General features: G+C 43.9%; 1 protein-coding gene across 1 annotated transcript in view; it reads left to right on the top strand.

Annotated features, from left to right (window-relative positions):
* The first annotated feature begins 7,761 nt into the window (after nucleotides 1–7,761).
* The window catches only part of slc35f3b (solute carrier family 35 member F3b), a 35,278-nt gene continuing 22,159 nt past the window's right edge, over nucleotides 7,762–20,880 (top strand). The window contains exons 1-2 of the mRNA XM_062400465.1: nucleotides 7,762–7,999; nucleotides 19,686–20,028. Of these exons, the coding sequence (XP_062256449.1) occupies nucleotides 7,924–7,999; nucleotides 19,686–20,028 (419 nt within the window). The 5' untranslated portion in view covers nucleotides 7,762–7,923. The remainder of the gene's footprint in view (nucleotides 8,000–19,685; nucleotides 20,029–20,880) is intronic.

Here is a 20,880-nt window from a genome sequence, read left to right as displayed (position 1 = left end):
TTATGAAACGACTCATTTATTTGGACTACTGACAGGGCAGGGACCAATCAGGTGTCAGCTATGACCAGTAGAGGCGGTGGTCTAGTGGCAGAAACTTGGACTATGGGCAGAGAAGGTCTCTGGTTCGTCTCTGGTTCGACTCCACGGAGAGACAACAAAAGACGAACCTGGATTGATCTATCTAAAAAATCCATGAGTCTCCCTACCCTGTCTAGTGCCCCTGAGCAAGGCACCTTACTCCCCAAAAATCTGCTCCCCGAGCGCCTTACATGGTCGCTCACTGCTCTGTGTGCCCTGCACCAGATGGGTAAAAAGCAGAGATTAAATTTCCCTACCTGCATGAGTGTGCCTTTGCATGTCTGTGCATGTGTTTGGGATGAATAAATGGATCTTAATCTGATCTTAATCTGGATCTTAATCAGTTGCTCCTTGGCCCCGCCCCTGACACCATCCAGATACGAACGATCGTAACTTTCACTGATTGCAGAAAAAAAGTGCATGAGGAATCTTTATATTGGATTTAGCTCATAGGTCTCCCTCCCTTCGTCTTCTATGGTGTCTCTTCTAATGATCTTAGCTCAAACCAAATTTGTAATTTAAGTGATAAATCACCCATAAAAGAAAACTAACACTAAGGGGCGTCATTAAGAATATTACGCCAACATGAGGACATAGTGATTATAGGCAAATTTTATTTACTGGTGCAACACCTCTGTGCATCTCATTTTCTGCACAGAGCAGCATGTAGGATAGTCTATACACTCTCCCTTTAGGCACCGCTGCCTAAACAAGCAGGTTTCTAACCCCTGTCTGACCACAAATACAACTTTTTTTTCTTTATATCACATGTTGTTGCTCAGCGACTACATTAATTAGATAAGAGGGATGTGCTGTCAGGGCCAAATTCCTCTGGTGGGAAGTCATTTTATTGGAGACGCACTGTTCCCGATATAGCGTGGGCCACCGGGGTCGGGAGTGATTATAAGGGTTATCACTAGGCATTAAAACTTGACAGCTTTTAATAAATGCTGCTGGACTTTATTAGCTGTGGTTGCGATTGAGAGCAAGTCGCCCAATTCTTGAAAGTGGCACCAAGTGAAGCTTTTTGTGTTCTGGAAAATGTTCTGTTTTAAATGGGAGGAGTTGCAATCCTCTCACCAACAAATGCCAAGTCAGACTGTTTATTCACTTTTGTGCAAGACAGCACATGCAGAGCAGAATGTGTAATATAGCAATCGAAAGATAATCAAGTGGCACCAACGGGGATCATTGATTAATTAGACTAGTTGATAATTGGGTCTTGTACTGGTGACATTTGACCAACAAAGTAATACTACAAATACTAATCATCTTTTTAATAAAAGGCCTAATACAATTACAATATTACCATATTAAATATGACCATATTTACTATAATAAGCATTATTATCACAATAATTAAAGTAACAGAAAATATCTTACGCAATCTTTCTGGAGGATCTGTAACGATTTGACAGTTTGGGGCTAAATCGGATTTGATTTTTATGTACTGGGGTCAATATGCATGATCATCAGTGGAATGTTCTGAATACATATCTAGTTATCGGAGACTGAAGAGACGACTATATTGAATATTTGAGGAGCTGCATGACTGCAAATCCCTTTTATAACATCACCACACCTTAATTATATGAAGGTCCTTGGACACATCATAATTTCATGCTGCTCTTACGATATTTCACAGAGGTATTGATTTCTCCAGACAAGGGATTGATTTGCAAACAACTGATTAAAAATAATGTAATGCAAAACCTGTCAGTCTTTTATTTTCATGGGTTCACTCTTAAAGCAGTGTTATTTATCAGTTACAACAAGTCAGCACTTTTTGGTTCAAAGTATATAAAAGAAAAAATCAATGCAAGTGAGGTTCACCTTGCACCTCTGCAATGTAGCTAAAGTGGGTGAGGTGTTTTGGCAACTGCCCCCCCCCCCCCCTCAGGGGACCCCGCTGAGGCCATTAATCCAATAAACTGCTGCTGGGCGCAGTACCTTGACAGCTGCTTGCCCCCACCGATGAGCTGCCTCTGCCTTGAAGAGGTATCAGGGTACCAGGAAGAGGCAAAGTTAAATTGACTTGACCTTTCTGCTACTTGAAACAAGCTGTTATTTAGAACTCTTTGCCTCAGCCGCCGCCCCTCCTTCCTTTCTCACGCCCCGGGAGCAGCTCTGAAAAACGTGCGGGCAGCGAGACAGACTCCTCTTCAGTTTTGTTCTGAACCCTTGACTCTCGTGTTCGCAGCCCCACTGCATGTTATCAATGCTGAGCAAGAGCCAGAAGTGACCTGGACTGGAACAGTGGAGGGTGATGGTTCAGAGAAGGTAAAAAAAGACATTTACGTTTTCCTCAAGAGAAGCAAACACTGAAATCCTCTCAAAAAAACACTGGCAGTATTTGATATAAAAATGTATCCCTACACCACATTGCTAGGAGTGCTAATACCATAGCAGCATATTATGATCATCTATTGACTGGTAATGTAGATCTACAGCTGCCGTTGTATTTTTCTTTTTAGTCATCTGACAAACACATAAAGATATTATATCCCGCCTGGCCAAATCTTCCATAAAATAACTGTTAGTGTGATTGGTTATTGTTACATCAGCTAGGTGAATAAATCAGACGTGAATCAGAGGTGAATTTCCAAGAAGGCTCACAATGTGATCAGGGCTATAACAGTCTCAAAAGCTTCTTTAATTTCAGCTGAGCAGGGCTCACGTAAAATTGCATTTGTTGGTGTTACACAAGGAATTGATTTGTCTTAAATCAGAATTAGCTGTGTCACTGGATTGTAATTGCCAATTACAAATCTGTTGATGTTCCTGCAAAGAGGCAAACAGCCGACAGACTGTATCAAACACCACCTGTGCACAAATTAAACCAGGCACATTTACTCACCTTGGCGCCGTTGTGTTTTATTAATAGGGGATCGTTTATTCTTACACACACATTTCAACACTTCGAGTCCATCATCTTGCACTGTCAAGAGCCCTGTGCCAGTGTGACTTGCAGCTAAAGCACTTTGATACCCAATCAATAAAACTGATTTTCAGACCAACTCGTTTACCTTTCTCCCCCCTGCTCTGTGGGATCACAGTCAACAGCTGATTTCTCAGCCAACGGTGAAAGTAAAGAAGTATCTGTGACCTTTGGCTCAATCTAGAGATTAAATTTGAGTTACCTCAAATTAGTGAAAATTCTTTCTTTTCAGTCCTGCATTTAGATGTCATCCAACACTGTCCAAATTGAGGATCAAACGGTTTTCTGTTCTTCAACATGAGTAAGCTGGCTGTGTACACTTTATCTCCAGTGCCATAAAGATTTAATTAGCTTTGTGCCAAGTATCCTTCAGAGGCTGTGTGTTAAGAGTCACAGCAGCGTGACTAGGCTGTCCCATTTTCGAAGAGTCCTTCAAACGGGTCTTTCCCTTCCTGAGCAAGGATGGATCAAACAAGTGGATCCCTCTCAAGCCAACCTCTCCTCTGACGACCTCCGCAGTCTACGGAGGCCACACCTTTGTCGACTTAATCCTCTAGTCTAAAGGACCAGTTCTGTCCAAACTTAATTATTACAACTAGTGACAAGTGAAACTACAATGGCGATCAGAAGAGCGAATACCTCTGCCAATTCCCAACAGTCGCCTTAAATTCAATCAAACTGCACCGAAAGTCACACACTCGCTAGGATCCATCCTCTAAATGTGTTTTTGCATAACCTTACTACCAAACGAACGGACAAACATAAAAAAGTGTTAAGATGCTAAGAAAGTAAACTAGTAGTCAGCATTACACCTGCTCAACCTCCACGTGGTCTCATCGTGATTGCCTGCATGTTAGCATACTTACGTTAGCATTAGCTGGAAGCAGCACTATGTGCAAGGACAGCCTCACACATCCCAGGCTGTTAGTCGTGTTCATTTTGGGAGAATTGTGGAATTTGACGGTTACACATCATGTCTTTATTCTCATTTCCAGTTATTTCCCATTGACACTGCTGCATTTACTTATTAATGTTTCCACATTCACAATCTATATCAATCATATTTCCTTTAACTCTCAAATGACACATCAACTTTTTCCATCTTTTCTAATTTCAATATCAAGACATTAGTTGTTTCCTGGGAAATCTGCTCCACACTAATGTCTTGTTATATAGCTCTTCTGCTGGCTAATGAAAGTATACATCATCTTTATTTGCATAACCACCTTATTTCCCCCCATCCCATAATGTCTTTATGACCTTGATATTTATTTTGTAGCAGAAAACTTCACATGAAGCATCTTACATGTTTGGTTGATTCAAACATGGCTACCATGACCTCCCTCATTCTTCAGCATGAACAAACATTTAAGAAAAACACAAGCCTCACTTTGGACACATTGGGACATTTTACAATCACCTATTATCCCGGTTCTGCTCCCATCAGTCTCTGGGTAGAAACAGATATTCAAAAGCCAGCACTGCCGATGCAGGAACCCTCAAAGGATTTGGGTTTTTTCTCTTCTTCGTTGCTCATGCACGCTTAACCCTCATAATGCAGTCCTACAGTATATGTAAATGTGTGTTAGAGAGAGAGAGAGAGAGGGAGAGTTGTCATGTGGTGCCTTAGAGCATTGACCGGTTTGATCCTCCTCCGTGTTTGCAGATAAAAGTCTATGAGTCACCGACTGGGATCTTTTAATGATCTCACCTAATTCCACCTCCCTGTTTTATTTTTCTCTCAATAATAGCGGGTGCTCTCTAACTGAATCTTTGTGCTCTCACCGGGCTTAGCCCCTGGAAATCGACAGTATTAGTTGACAGAAAAAGCTGCCAGCTGCAGGGCCCGAACAGACACACACATACACACAAACTTGTGATGTAATCCACAGGGGGACACGTTTGTAATGTTTATCCATCAAACATCCTGTGCTGATCTTTTACATCCCTTCACTGTGACTCCTCGCACTTCATCCATTAGCTCCCATCGGCCGTGTCCGGACATTTCCTGTCTTCCAAACCCAAACACAGGAGGGAGAGTGGGAAGCAAATGGAAAAAAAGGACAAGAATCAAGTGGATTTAGTTGCAGAGGGACGTCAGAATGGATGGTTTTTAGAGCTCCCTGTCCTAGTTAGGCCAGGCAGGGGATTCTAGCCTGTGTGTGAGGCAGAGTCTGAGCAGTGAATTATTCAGTGCAGCTTCCTTTAGGCATGCTCACACTCCAAGGCTTTCGCACACACACATACACACACGCAGGGAGAGCCAATGCAGACACACATGTGTGCGTCTGAAAATACATTACCATCAGGACACAGGGACAGCAGAGTCCTTCTCAGATCAATGCAGAGCAACTTCAATTTGTACCCCTGACAGTGATCTGTGTTCCTCTGCTCTATGATCTGTTTGTGTGTGTACCACAAGTGACAAATGGATGAACACAAATTTAGATACACAGACACAGTGTGAGGCGCGGTATCTGCTGTGTGTTGGCACTCTGTTTCAAAGTGTGATTAAATTCGACCTTGGCTCGGAATCGTCACTTCATCTGTCACATGTAGTTTCTGTCGTTGGTCGGATGAGAGCTAACAGACGAGAGTCACGGGACGTACGACGACATGTTCATCACCTGAATATGTTCCTCACTGTGAAACTTCTACTTGCAAGAACAAGCTGAGCTGTGATGACACCAACAAAGTCAAAGATAGGACGTCTATTACATCGGCCTGAGGGTGTGATGTTTTCAGGGCTGTTTGTTTTGTCTGTTAGCTGAATTATTAAAAAACTGCTTGACTAAATTTCTTGAAACCTCATGAAAGGCTGGGGAACGAGCCCAGAAATTACATTTTGCCACTGATCCAGACAAAAGAGGAATTCTTATTTTATCCCTTTCTATAACATTGTGAGATGAGACTTTTACCAGATTTTCAAGGGAATGGAAACAGACTTGGCATATTTATGTGGTATCCGTGACTGTGAGCCATTAATCCAGCTTGATTGAATTTAAGGGGCCTTGGCAGAGACTCTATTGACTGCCATGATTGTTGAGTGCTGAATACATTCAAGACAAGTGCAAGAGTATAAATATATAGACTGGGTTTTACATGAATTGCAATTATTCATTCATAAAAGAATGGAATCACAAAAAACGATGTGCCATGTGATCCAGCCTAACTGTATGTAATTCTATCTCCCTGTTTGTTTTTTTCACTCTTGTGTTTACTATTGCCTTTCCTTTCACAACACCAGAGCTTCACACTGCTAATGCTGTGTGTTTGCTGCAGCACAGTGTGAATTTGCCTGACTGCTCTGCACACAGCACCACCGGTTGTTTATCTCCTATGTTTTTTACAAAGTCTAGCTGCTGAGTGCAGGTTCACTGTGGTACTGCTGTTATTACTACAGAATACTGAACCCGGAGCCGGGACCATACCTCTCTGCAGGGTATCTGCAACTACTTGATATGCATATTATCTCTGTTATACCAACAACCCTTCACATAAAGGCAGAGTGAGAATGAGGTAAGGTCCCCCGTAGCAAAAACTGATTCGGCCCTGACTTGGCCCACACCTTCACTCTGCCACACCGTCACCCAGTCCACATACTGTGTGGGATGATGGCACCTAGGCAGTCCGCTCCTGTTTGTTGGATCTGAGCCACGAGTATACGAGCCATAGCAACAGCACATGCCAGCCAAAAGTGACATATTCACCATTTACCACATGGGCCACTTTCGTTTCACATCCAGATTTCTCCTTCCCGAGAGCACAGCATGTTTGCCAAAATAAAGGCCCACATTGGTTTGGGGACATTTGAGCCACATGCTGTTTTTTACAAGTGCGTCACTTCAGACTCACATCATCAGTCACACCAAACAAAGAATTCAGAAATCATCTCGTAATTAGGGGTTTGTGTCCATCTATATTCAGACCTAATTTAAAAATATGCTGCACAGCAACACGCTCACACTGTTAACACCAAATCATGCCATGTCATGAACGTGAAGAATCCCTTCAGGACACATTTCACAACCAGCTCTTTGGTTATTCTTCCAATCTAAGTTTCTAATCCAATCTAATTTTCAGATTAAGTAAAAAACCAACAAGTGCAACTTTCATTAAAGCTCTAAACAGAAATAAACCTGCATTTAATAAAAAAATAAAAAAATGCTATTAGAGTCAATCAATAGCAAAGTGGGGTCTGGGGACTTTTAATGAGCCGTGATTCCACAAGGTCCCTGGATGAAATTAAAGGGAATAATTCGCTTCATTATGTTAATTCAGTAGAAACAGCTGCAATTAGGGTGTTTATGGGCTAAACAGCCTCACTTCAACTGCATTGCTCCCATCGTGTCTGTCCCAGGCTCCGGAGAGTGCCTGCGCACTGCGTCCACTCTGAGTCTCCTCAGCCCAGAAGGGGACCACGGCCACTAGGGGTGGTCCGGGGAAGACAGCAGGGATTGCCTCGGGACAGGGGGATGTTGGTGGGTCTGAGTTAGTTGTAATGCTGTAGGGACGGTGGATGGGTGGGGAGGGGGGGGGGGGACGCTGTGACGCTGGCGAATTGCAGCAATTGTCAAACTGAGGAGTGAGGAGGAGAGAGAGAGAGAGAGAGAGAGAGAGAGAGAGAGAGAGAGAGACAGAGAGAGAGAGAGAGAGAGAGAGACTTGGGGAGGGGAAGGCAAGTGGAGGAGGTGGTGGGATACGAGACGACAGTATATACAAACAATCCTCATCAGCAGGGGGGGTCGGATGGACTCGAGTGGACAGGGACAGGGAGCAGGGGACCGGCTCTAGAGACGCCAAAAGGAGGGTCCCGTCAGGAGAGTCTGGGGGTGTCTGCGCCAAATCCGCTTCAGGGATGTAGTCGAAGCGGCTCCGAGCTCAGCCCGCCCGAGCTCCTCATCACCATGAAGAAACACTCCGCCAGGGTCGCCCCGCTGTCCGCCTGCAACAGTCCGGTGCTCACCCTCACCAAAGTGGAAGGTAGGCTGGAGTTCACATCACATGTCCGTGTGTCGCGCGCCCGCAGCCCCGCACACCGCCTCCGCTGTCCCTGCCTGGTGCGCGTTTTATGTGTTGTTCTATTTTGGATCTTAGATCTGAATTTAGAAGCGTCCTGTTGTTGATCTGAGAGAGAAGATGTCAGCTGAAGGATCTCTCCCTCCTTTCTCATCCCACTCTGCCGGAGACAGGCTTCAACTTTTAGAAAATCTCCCAGCGAGCAAACACACACGGGAGCCACACATGCGCGTAATCGCACAAAATAATGTTCCATTTTTCCTGCGCAAAAATGCACCCGGGGTTAAATCGCTTTACCTGTTTGGCCCATTATTTTTTTCCAATCATATGATTTCACTGAAATCCTCCAAATGGAGCTTAGACTTATAGGCTATCATTGTCCAAACCACTACGGATCATGCACTGAAGCGTTTATTTATATAATTTGGGGATGAAGCACTTGTGCCACATCCACTGCTCCTCGGGGAGGGTCTGAAGTTGTTATTGCAGCAGGGATTCCCCCTCACGCTCCTCTACCGCCACCCCTCCACTGCTAAAATTGTAGCGCATCACACCGAAAGCAGCTGCTATAGGACATGAACCCATGCAGCACTTGTGATAGCGGTCCCTGCGGGTGACAGCTCTCATCCTGAGGTCTGTCTTCTGTGCCTTCATTACGCAGGGGCACAGTTATTGAGACAACTCCTCTCTGACTCCTTATGCCCTGTGTGTGTGTTAGAAAGACTGTGTGTGTGTTTGTGTGTGTGTGTGTGTGTGTGTGTGCGTGTGTTGCTGCATCATTCCTCAACACCTGTCCTGACATCTTCAACAAGTACCGTGTCAAAGATCCTCCTGACTGTACAGTAAATCTGCTCTGATTGAGCCGATCTTGCTCTCCTGCAGCCCCATGCTTTTGCAAAGGAGCGCATTTATACAGCTCCTTTTCTTTTTTTTGTATTTCCTCTCAGTGCAGAGAACTGATGAGCGTCTCGGCATTTTGGCATAAGCACATCACGACACTGAATTGGCAGCTGATTTCAAAGCGCTCTTTAACAGCATGGTGTCGGAGGCTCACGTCTGGAGTAATCCCTGACATCTGAATCTCTAAAAATAAAAATAGGGATTATGGATTGATAAAGCATCAGTGTGTGTACAACATGCATTTCTTAGAGATTACCCTGTATAATTGGCATTGTTTTGTTTACTAGTTGCATTATCAAAATACATGTTCTCGACACTTGGCACATGAAAAACAATCCTGACGGTCTCGGATCAGATCGTTGATTGTGTGATTGTGTGAAGGTTGTTGGGAGCTGTACTTTGTGCAGTACAGTGAGGTCAGGCTCAAGTAAATGCTGACACAGGTTGGTCTGTCACCGTAGCCAGCAAATTAAATTTGCCAAAAATGCCAGTGTAGCCTCTAAAATAGCAGTTTTTAAGTTTTTAATTGTATTCATTACAAATATTAATTTCCAATACAACGATATAAATACTTGTAAAACTGTTAACTTCTTACCCTCTGTCAAAATATTTGTTTTTTTCAACATGGTTAGAGGACTGGGAGTTATTTTCAAACTAAGAAAGTTTAACTCATTCACTCCAGATGTTTGTAGCCGTCTGGAGTATGATTGCGAAAGAAACGGAAAATAGTTCATTATTCATAATTTATGACCAGACCAGCTGCTGGAATAAGCATGAGGCATTTTCATGCAGTTTTACATGGACTCTGCTGGAATCTGAAAGATTGTCCGTATGGCAATGTGCTGTAGCAGTTTATACTGTGTTGCCAGTCATTTCCAACTATAAACTCAGAATCGTTCCTGTTGCTGGATTACCCAAGATTTTAAGCTCATTAGCGTGCATATCAGCTCGCAAATATTTTATTCTCAGAGTGGAGCTGCTGTTGTTTGACGATTGTCTATATTTAGAGGGAACAAAAGCTTCGCTGTGACACAAGGCCGTGGATAGAGAAAGGATTGTGAATGTGCGAGTGTGTTTGTGTTTGAGGGGGTGACACAGTGTTATGAACCATTGAAGGGAGTCAAAGCTGTATATTTGCGATTTTGAAGGTTTGGCTCCCCGTTCCAGCAGCTGCTTTGAAGGGGTTGGGAATCGCGGGGGGGCCACGGCGGATCAACGCACACAGCTTTTCACAGACTCTGCAGCTTATGTAACGCCAGCTCCAAAACCACTGTTCCGCTCACTAACAACCTGCGCCCAACTGTCACAGACTCAGTTTGTCACTTTTGGGATTGTTTTTCTCCATTCTCGGGGTCCAGTGAATGTCCGCAGGTCCACAGTGAGTACACGCCCGAGCAGATGCAGCTCCTGACTGTTACTGGATCACCAACAAGTCAGATAGTTTTGATTCGCTGGGAGTAAAAGGCTGGACCACGACCAATCAACGTCGACATCATACATAGTGCATGGTACAACTGTTACTTGGCGCTGCTAACACAATCATACCTCATCCCATGGGTCTTCCCGTTCTTCTAATGTCCATATAAAAGTCCATTCATTAGTTTCTCCCTCTGTCTCCCACAGCCACCAGGTTGATTCACCGTCCTCCTCACGAGCATCTTCTAATTCCTCCTGTCACAAATAAATCCCCCCACCTTGAAGCACATGGATTATTGATTTCCTCTTTTAATGTGTTTCCAGTGATGGTGTGTCTTTGGGGAATAATTGCACTGTTCCTATGTTGTCAGAGGAAGGTTCATGACGTTTCACAAAAGACTCTTTAATCTCTGTAATGTCATCACACACACACACATCCCAGGATGCTGGTCATATTTCACCGCCTGCTGCTGTTGGGGGTAGACTGAAGCTATCTGCAGGCCTCCGTGCAATTGACCAAAGATTAAAACCCCTGCAAGAAAGAAAATAAGAAAGTCAAAGCTTCAGGTTACTCATTTAATATAGTATTGAGTTTTCCCATGAGGTGACAAAGCTTGTTTTTCAAATTAATCAGGTTTTAGGACTTTTCATGACTACAGGTCATTTTATCTGGTGATTAAAAGGCTAAAGCACCTCATGACGCTAAGTTACACAACTGGAGTTATTACCCTAACATCCACTGGTGGGCCACCAAGATTTACTGGTAGTGGGTAACTCAATTTGTACGGAATACCTTTAGACGTACATGGGATATCCACCATCTTGTCCTATGTTCTAAAATATTCTGTCTGCAGGAAAGGAAAGTATTACACTAAGATTAGAGTGGTTTCTCTGCCCTGCTACTTGTGCCCAGTGCATGAGTCTCATCGTCCTCTAAACGAAGATTTGCATAGAGCAAAAGAACTGTGCATATACCATTGAGCGAGGAACCAAAGACGAATGGCTTTAAAACGTTGTTACGACCCTGGGTGTCTATATGTGTTACTGTCTATATATGTTACTGTTCTGTTCCTCCTCCTAGTGTGTGAGCAGTCTTCTTGAGTGAGTATGTGTGTGTGGGTGCCTGATTGCTAACAGGTTGGACCTGCTGATTGGCGTGATCCGCCTGATTGATGCTCCAGGATTGGCCAGGGTGAAGAGAGGAGCCTACTTGAGCCACTGACTGACTGCAGTCTTCCTCTCTCTCCACCAATTCTCCCAGATCCAACTGGGACCAGTGTCTGAATTAATGCTGTGTCGCGTATGTATGAAAATAGAAGAACTGCGTGTGTGGTAGCCCTGTAGGAGGGAGAAGCCATTTTCTTTTACCCTTTGTTTCTCCTGTGTTTGAAAAAGAAGAGTTAGGTAAGCTTTTGTCTTTTTGTTAACATTTTTGGTTTGTAGAGGGAAGGTAGGGAAATAGATTGTTTTGTTTGTTGTTTTGGCCTGTTCTCCCTCTGAAGTGTAAATAAAGCTACCCGTAAACTAAAATACCTTGTGACACTGGCCTGCTTGGGAGTGGGAGAATGGGAGACGCACCACATGTTATGTCTCTGGGTTCCCCTAGACCAGGGGCGTAACAACGTCAATGATTTTCTGAAATTGTGATTGATACGGAAGTGGTACTGGTAAAAACATCATGATATCTTTTCTTAAAGGTTACAAATGGAATCTTGTAACACCTCAAGCTCATTTGCATGGGTCTAATTTGTATGTAAATGCACATTCAGGGCCGAGTGTAAATACAACAACCTCAATATGCAGTCGAGGCTACGTCTGCAACAACAAAGGTCAGAACTACATCACATGTACGTTTATCATAACAGTAATAACATTCAAAGTTAAAAAATGCTTTACCAGGATTGAAACATTGGAATATAATCACGCAAGGAAAATAATACAAAAACATAACTGAATACAAAAACCACAAACAAATCGAGGATGTGGGGCTGCTCTCTGGCACACATGAGGCCAGCAACTCGGCACTGGGCCTAAACCATTAAGTGCATTAAGAGTGATTAGCATAAGTTTAGAGGGGCTAAAACTGGGCTGATGATGCTGTCATCTGTTGTGTCTGTGCAGCTGAAGTCGTCTTGGCTCAACCCTAAAAACAGCGAATACGGTTTAACCCGCATTGTCAGTGCTGTTAGTACTGAGGCAGTGACATTTTGAATCTTCGGCTCTTTAAGAACTATTCAAAGGCTACTTTCATCCTTGGAACGTGTTGGAGTTGACTTTCGTCAGATGACAAAACGTAGAGGCTCCTTCCTCTCCTTCTGTCTAAATTCATTTTAAAAGCCAGTGAAACAGACCTTTCTCTCTTTATGATGAAAACACAATGACGGGGCTTTCATGTTACCGAGAGTCTTTTTGCTCAGATTATGAGTGTTTGAGCAGAGAAAGTGATTGTAATAAATGAATGAGAATTCAGTGAATAGATGGATTGAAGTCAAATGCTAAATAAGTCCATTGTATAACAACCTTTTCAGGGTGTATCCTAATCCTTAATGGATGGGTAGATCATTTAATTTAAGGTTTCCCTTGCTGCATAGCTTATTTGTATTTCATTTCTGGGGCATAGCAACTTTGTGTACAAAGTAGGCAATTGCCTTGGGCCCCTGATATTAGAGGACAACAGCAACGAAAATGTTTTGAAACCACCTTAAATTCCATATTTGAATATATACAGGAGACTGCAATGACACCATGGTTGACAATCCTCTAAAAAGGCTCTTTGTGACTATAGCTATCAGCCAACAATGTTATAGATTTAGAGGTTTGGTTGAAACTAACATTTCTAAATATGTGTGTATGTATGTACCTGGGATGGAGGTGGGGGTTTGCACTTAAACATTACTGCACTTTTTGTGATAAGAGAATAACTGGAAGATTAGAAAAGATGAGGTTTATTATCCTGAGTGTTTTCATGTAGGGTCCCTCTGTTCCCCTTTTGTCTAGGCTCCCAAAAGTCCCTTAAAAAGCACACTGTTGGATTTGGGAAATTACCTTCTGAATCAGTGTAGTGTTTCATCATTTGAGTAAAATCCCCAGAAAGAAAAAAAAAATAAGCTCTAATTCTAAATTGGGGGGGCTGATCCAAAACTTCAGGCTTCAGTCGACCTATATCCTCTCCAAATGTCCAGGGGCCCAGTGGACTGGATGGTACAGTGGTGAGCCCGGCAGGCCGATTGTTACAAAGCAGAAATAACTGAATATTTTCAGCCTGTCTGAAGCGGTGGTAGTAATTGTGACCAGCCTTGAAATAGAGCCAGCGAAAAAATTGTTTTTGCAGTGTGCTTTGTTGCATTTCATGCGTGAAAACGACTGAGCTGGCAGTTAAATCCATCAAATTCAGTTTTCTTCTTTTTGATATCATCACATTGTAGGAATGGCTTTACTGCTGTGAAGTAAGATTAATCTGGGAATAGCAGTCAATTGACGATGAAGTCCCTCAGCCTTTGGGTGCAGGGAGGGAGAAAAAGCTTTGTTCAGAGCGGACGCTGCGTGTTCACCTGTGGTGTCTGCCTCTAAATCAACAGGGACGCCGCAGCCAATCTTTTAAATATTGATCTGTTGCAGAAAGAGCTGGGACACTTGGCATACCGTCAAACTGCAGGTCATCCATCATGTATTCACTGTTGCAAGAGAGAGAAATGTATGCTTTAGGACAGGGGACTGCAATGTTTGACAGTTCGCCCAGTGCCAAGTATTAGTACATGCATCTGCTGTAGCACGCAGGCCAGGTACTCATGTGATCACACTGCGCTGGCTTGCACGCTGTGTTTATGTCGTGTCGCTAGCCGGAGAGACATCCGGGGGGCTGCAGCACTGACCTGCATCATGAGCGTGTGTTGAACCAGCAGGGCAGGTCAGCGCCCCGACATGTTTGTTGGCGAGAAAGTGGCTCCACCGTCCTCTGAGCTCGAAGGAGAAACGAGTCAGGAATTAGGGAGAGCGGGATCAGTAACAGCCGTCCCGCCCTTATCTGCCCTCCCGGGGCCCTCGTCCCCTCGGCCCATGCTGTCCCCCCTATCAGCCGGGGTTGAATAAGCTGGGTGTGTTTTCCGCCCATCTCTCTGTTGTGTTATTGAGTGCGACAGGCTTGTCAGATGAGCCTGCTCTGGTGTGTTGAAAGTACCTCTGACTGACAGCTTGGCCGGACCACGCTGTCACAGGCGAGTATCAAAGACTCCCACTGTCTGTCAGACGTGGAGATTACAAAGGCAGTGACTGCTGACTGTCTGTCTGCCACGCCAGAACTACCACTCCTCTGTGACGTGACACGTGTAGCTCGAAGTTCATGACTTATTCCTAGAAGCAGCTGTGTGTTATGAAGACTCAACTCTTGACACAGTTTGACTGTTATTTAACAGGAATTCACCAAAGACTACTGCACGGATTACCACGAAACTTGCTGGAAGGTTGAAGTATAGGTCAGGGAAAAACCAATCACATATTGGTGCGGATCCAGACCAGGAGTCACAGCCAGGAACTTTAAATACCTTTCTTTACCATTGTGAACAAACATTTTCATTCATTTCACAGATAATTCATGGATCTCGATGAATAAAGTCAGACATGGTTAGAGGACTGGGAGTTATTAGTCCGAGAAATTGGTGGCAATCTAAATAAAAATCCAGATCTAGTTTATCAAACTGTGTTTTCATAAGAGGACTGTTTCAGGTATTGATTCAGTGAGTGTGTGACAGGTGACAGTTTTTGTATTGGCTGCTTGTTATTCCTCCAGAATATTAAATCACAAAGCTTTAAGACAAAGGGCCAGTTCACTCAAATTACAGGATCTCTGTATGCAGACCGTATGCAGGCACAGGAAACTGAGGTTAATTTGGATAATCCACACAGCAGACAGTCGACTTTCACATTGCAATCAAATCACATTAAGGCTAAATTACCCTTTAAGATATTGATTTAAATGTTTAATGTAAAACTGTCTATGTGTGTGTGTGTGTGTGTGTGCCGCCAAACAAGGACACTGCAGCTCATGGATTTGTTATGAGTGTGTCAGAATAAGTAAGTTTGCACCAGTCAATTCATATTCATCACCGAGCAGAGGCTCAGCAGACAGTAAGACAAGGAGAAGACTTGTGAAGTGTGCTCCAGTGATTGATCTGTTTACCCTGTTGAATCACTGGGGCTGAGCGCTGCACTGCACTCTCACTCCCACGGAGATCTCCACCAAACCGACAAACCTCTCTCTTACCTCAGTCTCCCCAATTTAGTCTAGGTCCCGTGTGAGGCTAGCTCCGACAGCCGACACAGACCGCGATGCTGTACCGCCACTGTGAGGACCTCTGTTCCAGCTCTGAGTGATGAAGAGAGCAAGATGGAGAGAGAGAGAGAGAGAGAGAGAGAGAGAGTGGTGAGTGGTGTGGGCAGTGGCCCGCTCAGGGAGGTACAGAGGAACGTAGCAGGGGCTCTTTCTGTGGCGTGCCACAGGGCCAGGTTCTGTGAAGTGTGAGAGCAGGCAGGCAGCCAGGAAGGCGGGCCTCTGCTGGCACGTTTGGGATTTGCAGCTCTATCAGCAGGAGAGATCTGCAGTGCAGAGTCTGCAGGGGGAGGGAAGGGAGCTGGAACGAGGGGGGAGCAGGGAAGCGTGTCTTGTCGTGATGGAGGAAAAACTGGAAAACTGTCTCGGTAGTGGCCGGATAAATCTCGACTCCAATCAGGGCGCTCCAACTCTACTGGGAGAAGGGCAGCGTACAGAAGCTGTACAGGCAAATGAACTCGTAGGATAAACATTGATTATGTGTGTCATTCGTTGTAAAGAACTTTAACTACAGTTCTTCACATGGGGAGAGAAGAAACACTCATGGATTTTTTCTAATGCAAAGAAACATTATGAGCAACAAAGTCATACACGTGTCAGAGTGCATCCAAAGCTGATGCTACAAGGATCTACGACTCAGTGTACTGATAATGTAGAGGCAGACAAATGGCTGTATAAGACAAACAATTGATTTGATGGCCCTTTAGAGACTTAGCTACAGAATTTCACACGGGAAGCGAGGAATAACACCAAAAACTAGAGGGGTTTTTCTCATGCCCGAGTAGTAAAAGAAATATATGATTATTATCGTATGGGAATCTTTTCTCTGCATCCTCACCTGTGCATATTGAATCACATGGTGCCTTGATTCAGCAGAGTGGGTAGGGATGAGTACATTTGAGTCGGCAACAAAGAGGAGCCATGCACGGCTGTCAGAGCGGATCCAGAGTGATGCCAAGCACTCCTCCTGTCTCCAGTCATTTCACAGATGCCTGTTTGGTTCACTTAAGTATATTTGGATTCTGAATAGGATCAAATGCACAGAGATATTTCCATCTCGTGCTAAATTTACCATTGGTGCTCATACTGTTATCTGCAACTAAGCCTTAATATAAATCTGGTTCACTATGCAAAAGGATGAGATTAATTATCAGAAATATTTAAAGAAATTACACTAAATGAGACTAAAGCTTGCACTGCAGGATATTCACTGTGCTGCATCGTTTCGGTGTCACGGGGGGGCCCGACCTTGATGGTTGACATTAGATGAAAAGAACGATAAGGTTAAGCACTTTCAGTTAATCATTTAGCAGGTACTGGGGACAGTCTTTCGGTCACGGTCATAATGCCTTCATATGTCATCAGCGGACGATTCCTTCTCTCTCTCTCTCAGTCACTCTACTGACCCGGCTCCCTCACTGAGTTCAGCAGTGCTCCGCATTGCTTTCCGCTGACGGTGAAGGTTGATACAGTGTCATTAGTCAACGTCAGGACAAGTGTGAAACAAGTTTGTTCTCTTTCAATCATTGGATCTGTGCCTCAGTAGGTAAATTAAATGAATTTATAGTTTCATTGATGAGTGCGGCCCGGGCTGTGTGACATTTATATCACCGATGTTGTTGTGACGCTTCACCGTGTCCATATGGAAATGCTTTGCCCGCACCCACTGCCTCGCTGGGGGCTGATTGGCTTGGCCCATCACTGCATTTGGAAGATTAAACCGTGCTGCAGGATGAAGCAGGCGGCCAGGGCCACGGGATGTGGGACGGCGGCCCAGGGAGGACAAAAGCTTGGGCGGCGTAAACAAGGGGTGACCTTCAGGGTGGAACAAAGAGGCTCGCGGCTCAGAATAGAGAAACTTAATTCTCACCCTTGCGCGCGCAAAGACTTTGACGGACATCCCGCGTGTGTTTGTCTCTGTTTTCGGCCATAGCTGGCTCATCGTTTCAATGCGATAAGAGACAATGATCTTGAATCATCTTTCATCGTGTCCAAGTCTGCCTCCGGGCTGGCTGGTGCTGCTGCAGCAGCAGGGAGCATTGTTTAGAAACAAGTACAGTATGTGTTGTCTTTTAGCTCCATCGCATTCTAAGTGTTAGTGCGGGTGGAAAACAGAATAAGAATGTGTTGTGTATTCAGGAAGTAGCCTGGGGAAGCCGGGGCATTAGCATTAGAGGCGATAGTTATCAGGGAAGTTAATCTGGGATATGATGAGACCACCTGGCAAGGTCAAAAGCATCTCTACCAGGAAGAATGAAGCGCCTCATCTGGCGTGATGGATGCTCTCTCAAACAACTCGATTGTAAAATCTGCAGCACGCCACTTAAATTAGACAATAGGTGTCCTTTGTATTACAAGGATTACATTAACATAACGACTGACGGTGTTGTATTGGTTGTTTTGCAAATAACTGACACAGGACAGAGCTCAGTGTCCTGTTGTTGCAGCACAATAATAATTTTTGACTGTGCCAGCCTAAATAAGAGTTATTCTTATCTCCTGTTTGAAGTGCGTTCTGTATTCCGGTCCTGCAGCGTACAGTGCAGATGAATCGGGGAAGGCTCCCTGCGGCAAAAAAATTACCTCTGGAAACACAATTAGAGAGATCCCTCATTTTCAACTTGTTGGAAGATGTATGGGGCATATTATACAGCTGTTATGAAACAGTGCTGCTATGGGGTTATTGTTTGGTCCTCTCATTTCTCAGATTGTAAACTCACAGGTCTAATCTGATTTATACGGGGCGAACTGGTGATGTTTAGCCAAGATATAATAATGTTACGTGAAAGATATTCCTGTGAGTGAATATCTGCTGTGTGACTAATGCAACTATTTTTTGTTGGCAAAATAAAGTCACTCAAAGATCATGTGTTGAGTTTATTAACTTGTATACTTTCACACACATTTAAAAAGCCATGACAGGCGTTTACATCGGCAAGTTCGATGAGTTGAGGGAACAAAATGACCTTAGTAACTTTTAACGCCCAGCGTGGGCGTGAGTGGGACAGAAAACAGCTCCACATCACTTGGCTTCAGGCGGCACATTATTGGAGGAAGAGATGAGGCTGTCAGGTTCTGACATGAGCAATAGCAAGCAGAGAGTTTTTAAACTTGTCTTTGTGCGCTTTGGCAAACACCCACACGGTCATGGCATTGCAACTCATGGGGTGGAGAAGAGGTGTTGGATTGGATATCGGACCTGTCCTCTTTTGTCCTCTGTTTGGCTGCTGCCTGTCTCACTCGATCAGCATATTTTTAACTCAGATGTCTGATTGATTACCTTCAAGTTCAATTAAACTGCGAAAGCGGCTATTTATAACTGGAAAAAAGACGACAGGACACAGCTGACCTGAAGTCACTTGCACAGATGAGCGTGTACAAGCCTTTAGTCAAGATTCACCACACAGGATATTCAAACTTTAAAAGTCCACATATAAAGCTAATCTGTGTTTTATAAACAGCATCAGAATTTACATGAATACAATAAGTACAAATATAAAAAAGCAGTAGGTTTGCCCCGGATCAATCAATCAAATTGTATTTGTAAAGCCCAAATCACAATCTCTCTCATAGGGCTTCACAAAGGTGTGGTATCCTCTGCTCTTAACCCTCAGCGAGAGTAAGGAAAAAACACTAAAAATAGAATTCCAAGCTTTTCGGAAGGATCGGACACAAGCCAAGAAAGACTCCATTAAAAGTTGGCATCGATTCAGTAAAGGAGGCAGATATACAGGATATTTTCTCTTTTCTATAAAATTTCAAGGTAGGGTTGTTTTTTTTATAAATTTTATTTAAGATTTACCAGGGAACAATACATGAACATATTGAGTGAACAAATTTCAATGAGTATTTGAAATTTGATGCAGCCTGAATTTAGGTGAACTGTTGGTGGTGGCATGCGTTAAAGTTCCCTTAGCTACTTTCTAACAAAATACATTTCTGATCATAGAACGAGTATCAGAGTGTTTTTATTGTCAGTCTGATATTAACGCACGTGTTCTTTTATAGGAGAAGAACGCACCAGGGAGAATGTGGTGGGCACCACGGACACACAGACGACCGGCGGCGTGGCGGGAGCAGAGTCCGACTCCAAGAAGCGGAGGCTCCACTGCTGCATCAGGGTCACGACGGTGCAGGTGCGGAAGGCCCTGTGGGGAGTCGCCATGGTGATTTGCGTGTGCTCATCCTGGGCAGGCTCCACCCAGCTGGCCAAGTTGACCTTTAAGCAGTTTGATGCCCCCTTCACCATCACCTGGTTCGCCACCACCTGGAACTGCCTCTTCTTCCCCCTCTATTACATCGGCCACCTGTGCAAGAGTCCAGAGAGGCAGACGCCCAGACAGAGATTCAGGTGAGGAGACTGTCACTGCATCAGCACAGCAACACAAGCAACTTATATATATATAGCATCCAGCTGGAGTTAGGATAAACAAGGTGAAGGTGTTGCAGTAGCGTAGATGACTTTTCCAGATCTACAAGTTTGGTTTCCGCAATTTCTTCTTTCATACACAGCTCAGAATTTTAGTTTGGATCAAATATATTGGCGCAACCCAAGATGATGCCCTGAGCAACTTTATGTTATATTCATTTACTATTTTTTAATTGGTAAATGTGTTGTTATGCTTTCTTCTCGCTGTTATGACTAATCAGCCGAACACCGGATAAGAGAAGAATCAGTAAACGTCAGCAGAGCTACAGTCAACGATCGTTGAGTTCTTACACTCAGATGTGATGCACAGACTTCAGCTGTCATACAGCTTCACTTCACAGAAGAGAAAACGGTGTCAGTATAGACCGGAGGGAAATGTCATCGTTAGAACTCAGCTACACAACAAACAGTTTCTCTTCTCTTCTCTTCAGACAGCTGAAATACTTGACTAATAATAATTCCTATTATTGTCAGTTATTAAGACAAGGGTTTCGTTTAATCCTATCGGAAAAAAATACAATACAATACAATGAAAAGAAAGACAGTCTTTGGTTGATCTGATTTGATGCAGTCAACATGCAACTGCAATCAAATAGACGAGTTTGGTAAAGCAAAAACAGCAGAGAGGTTAACCCCATTTATGTCATGTTCAATAAAGTGTGTCTAAACATTGAACAGCAAAGATATGAATCAGTGTGCCCATGGGAGTATGTTTCCTTTAAAGTCACTTCACTGGCAACGACCACGACACATCATTAAGTAATTTAAAGGTTT

The sequence above is a fragment of the Platichthys flesus genome, chromosome 12 (assembly GCF_949316205.1).
Source record: "Platichthys flesus chromosome 12, fPlaFle2.1, whole genome shotgun sequence".
NCBI lineage: Eukaryota > Metazoa > Chordata > Actinopteri > Pleuronectiformes > Pleuronectidae > Platichthys > Platichthys flesus.
The sequence above is the reverse complement of the archived record's forward strand: the minus strand, read 5'-3'. Positions and strand labels throughout refer to the sequence as shown.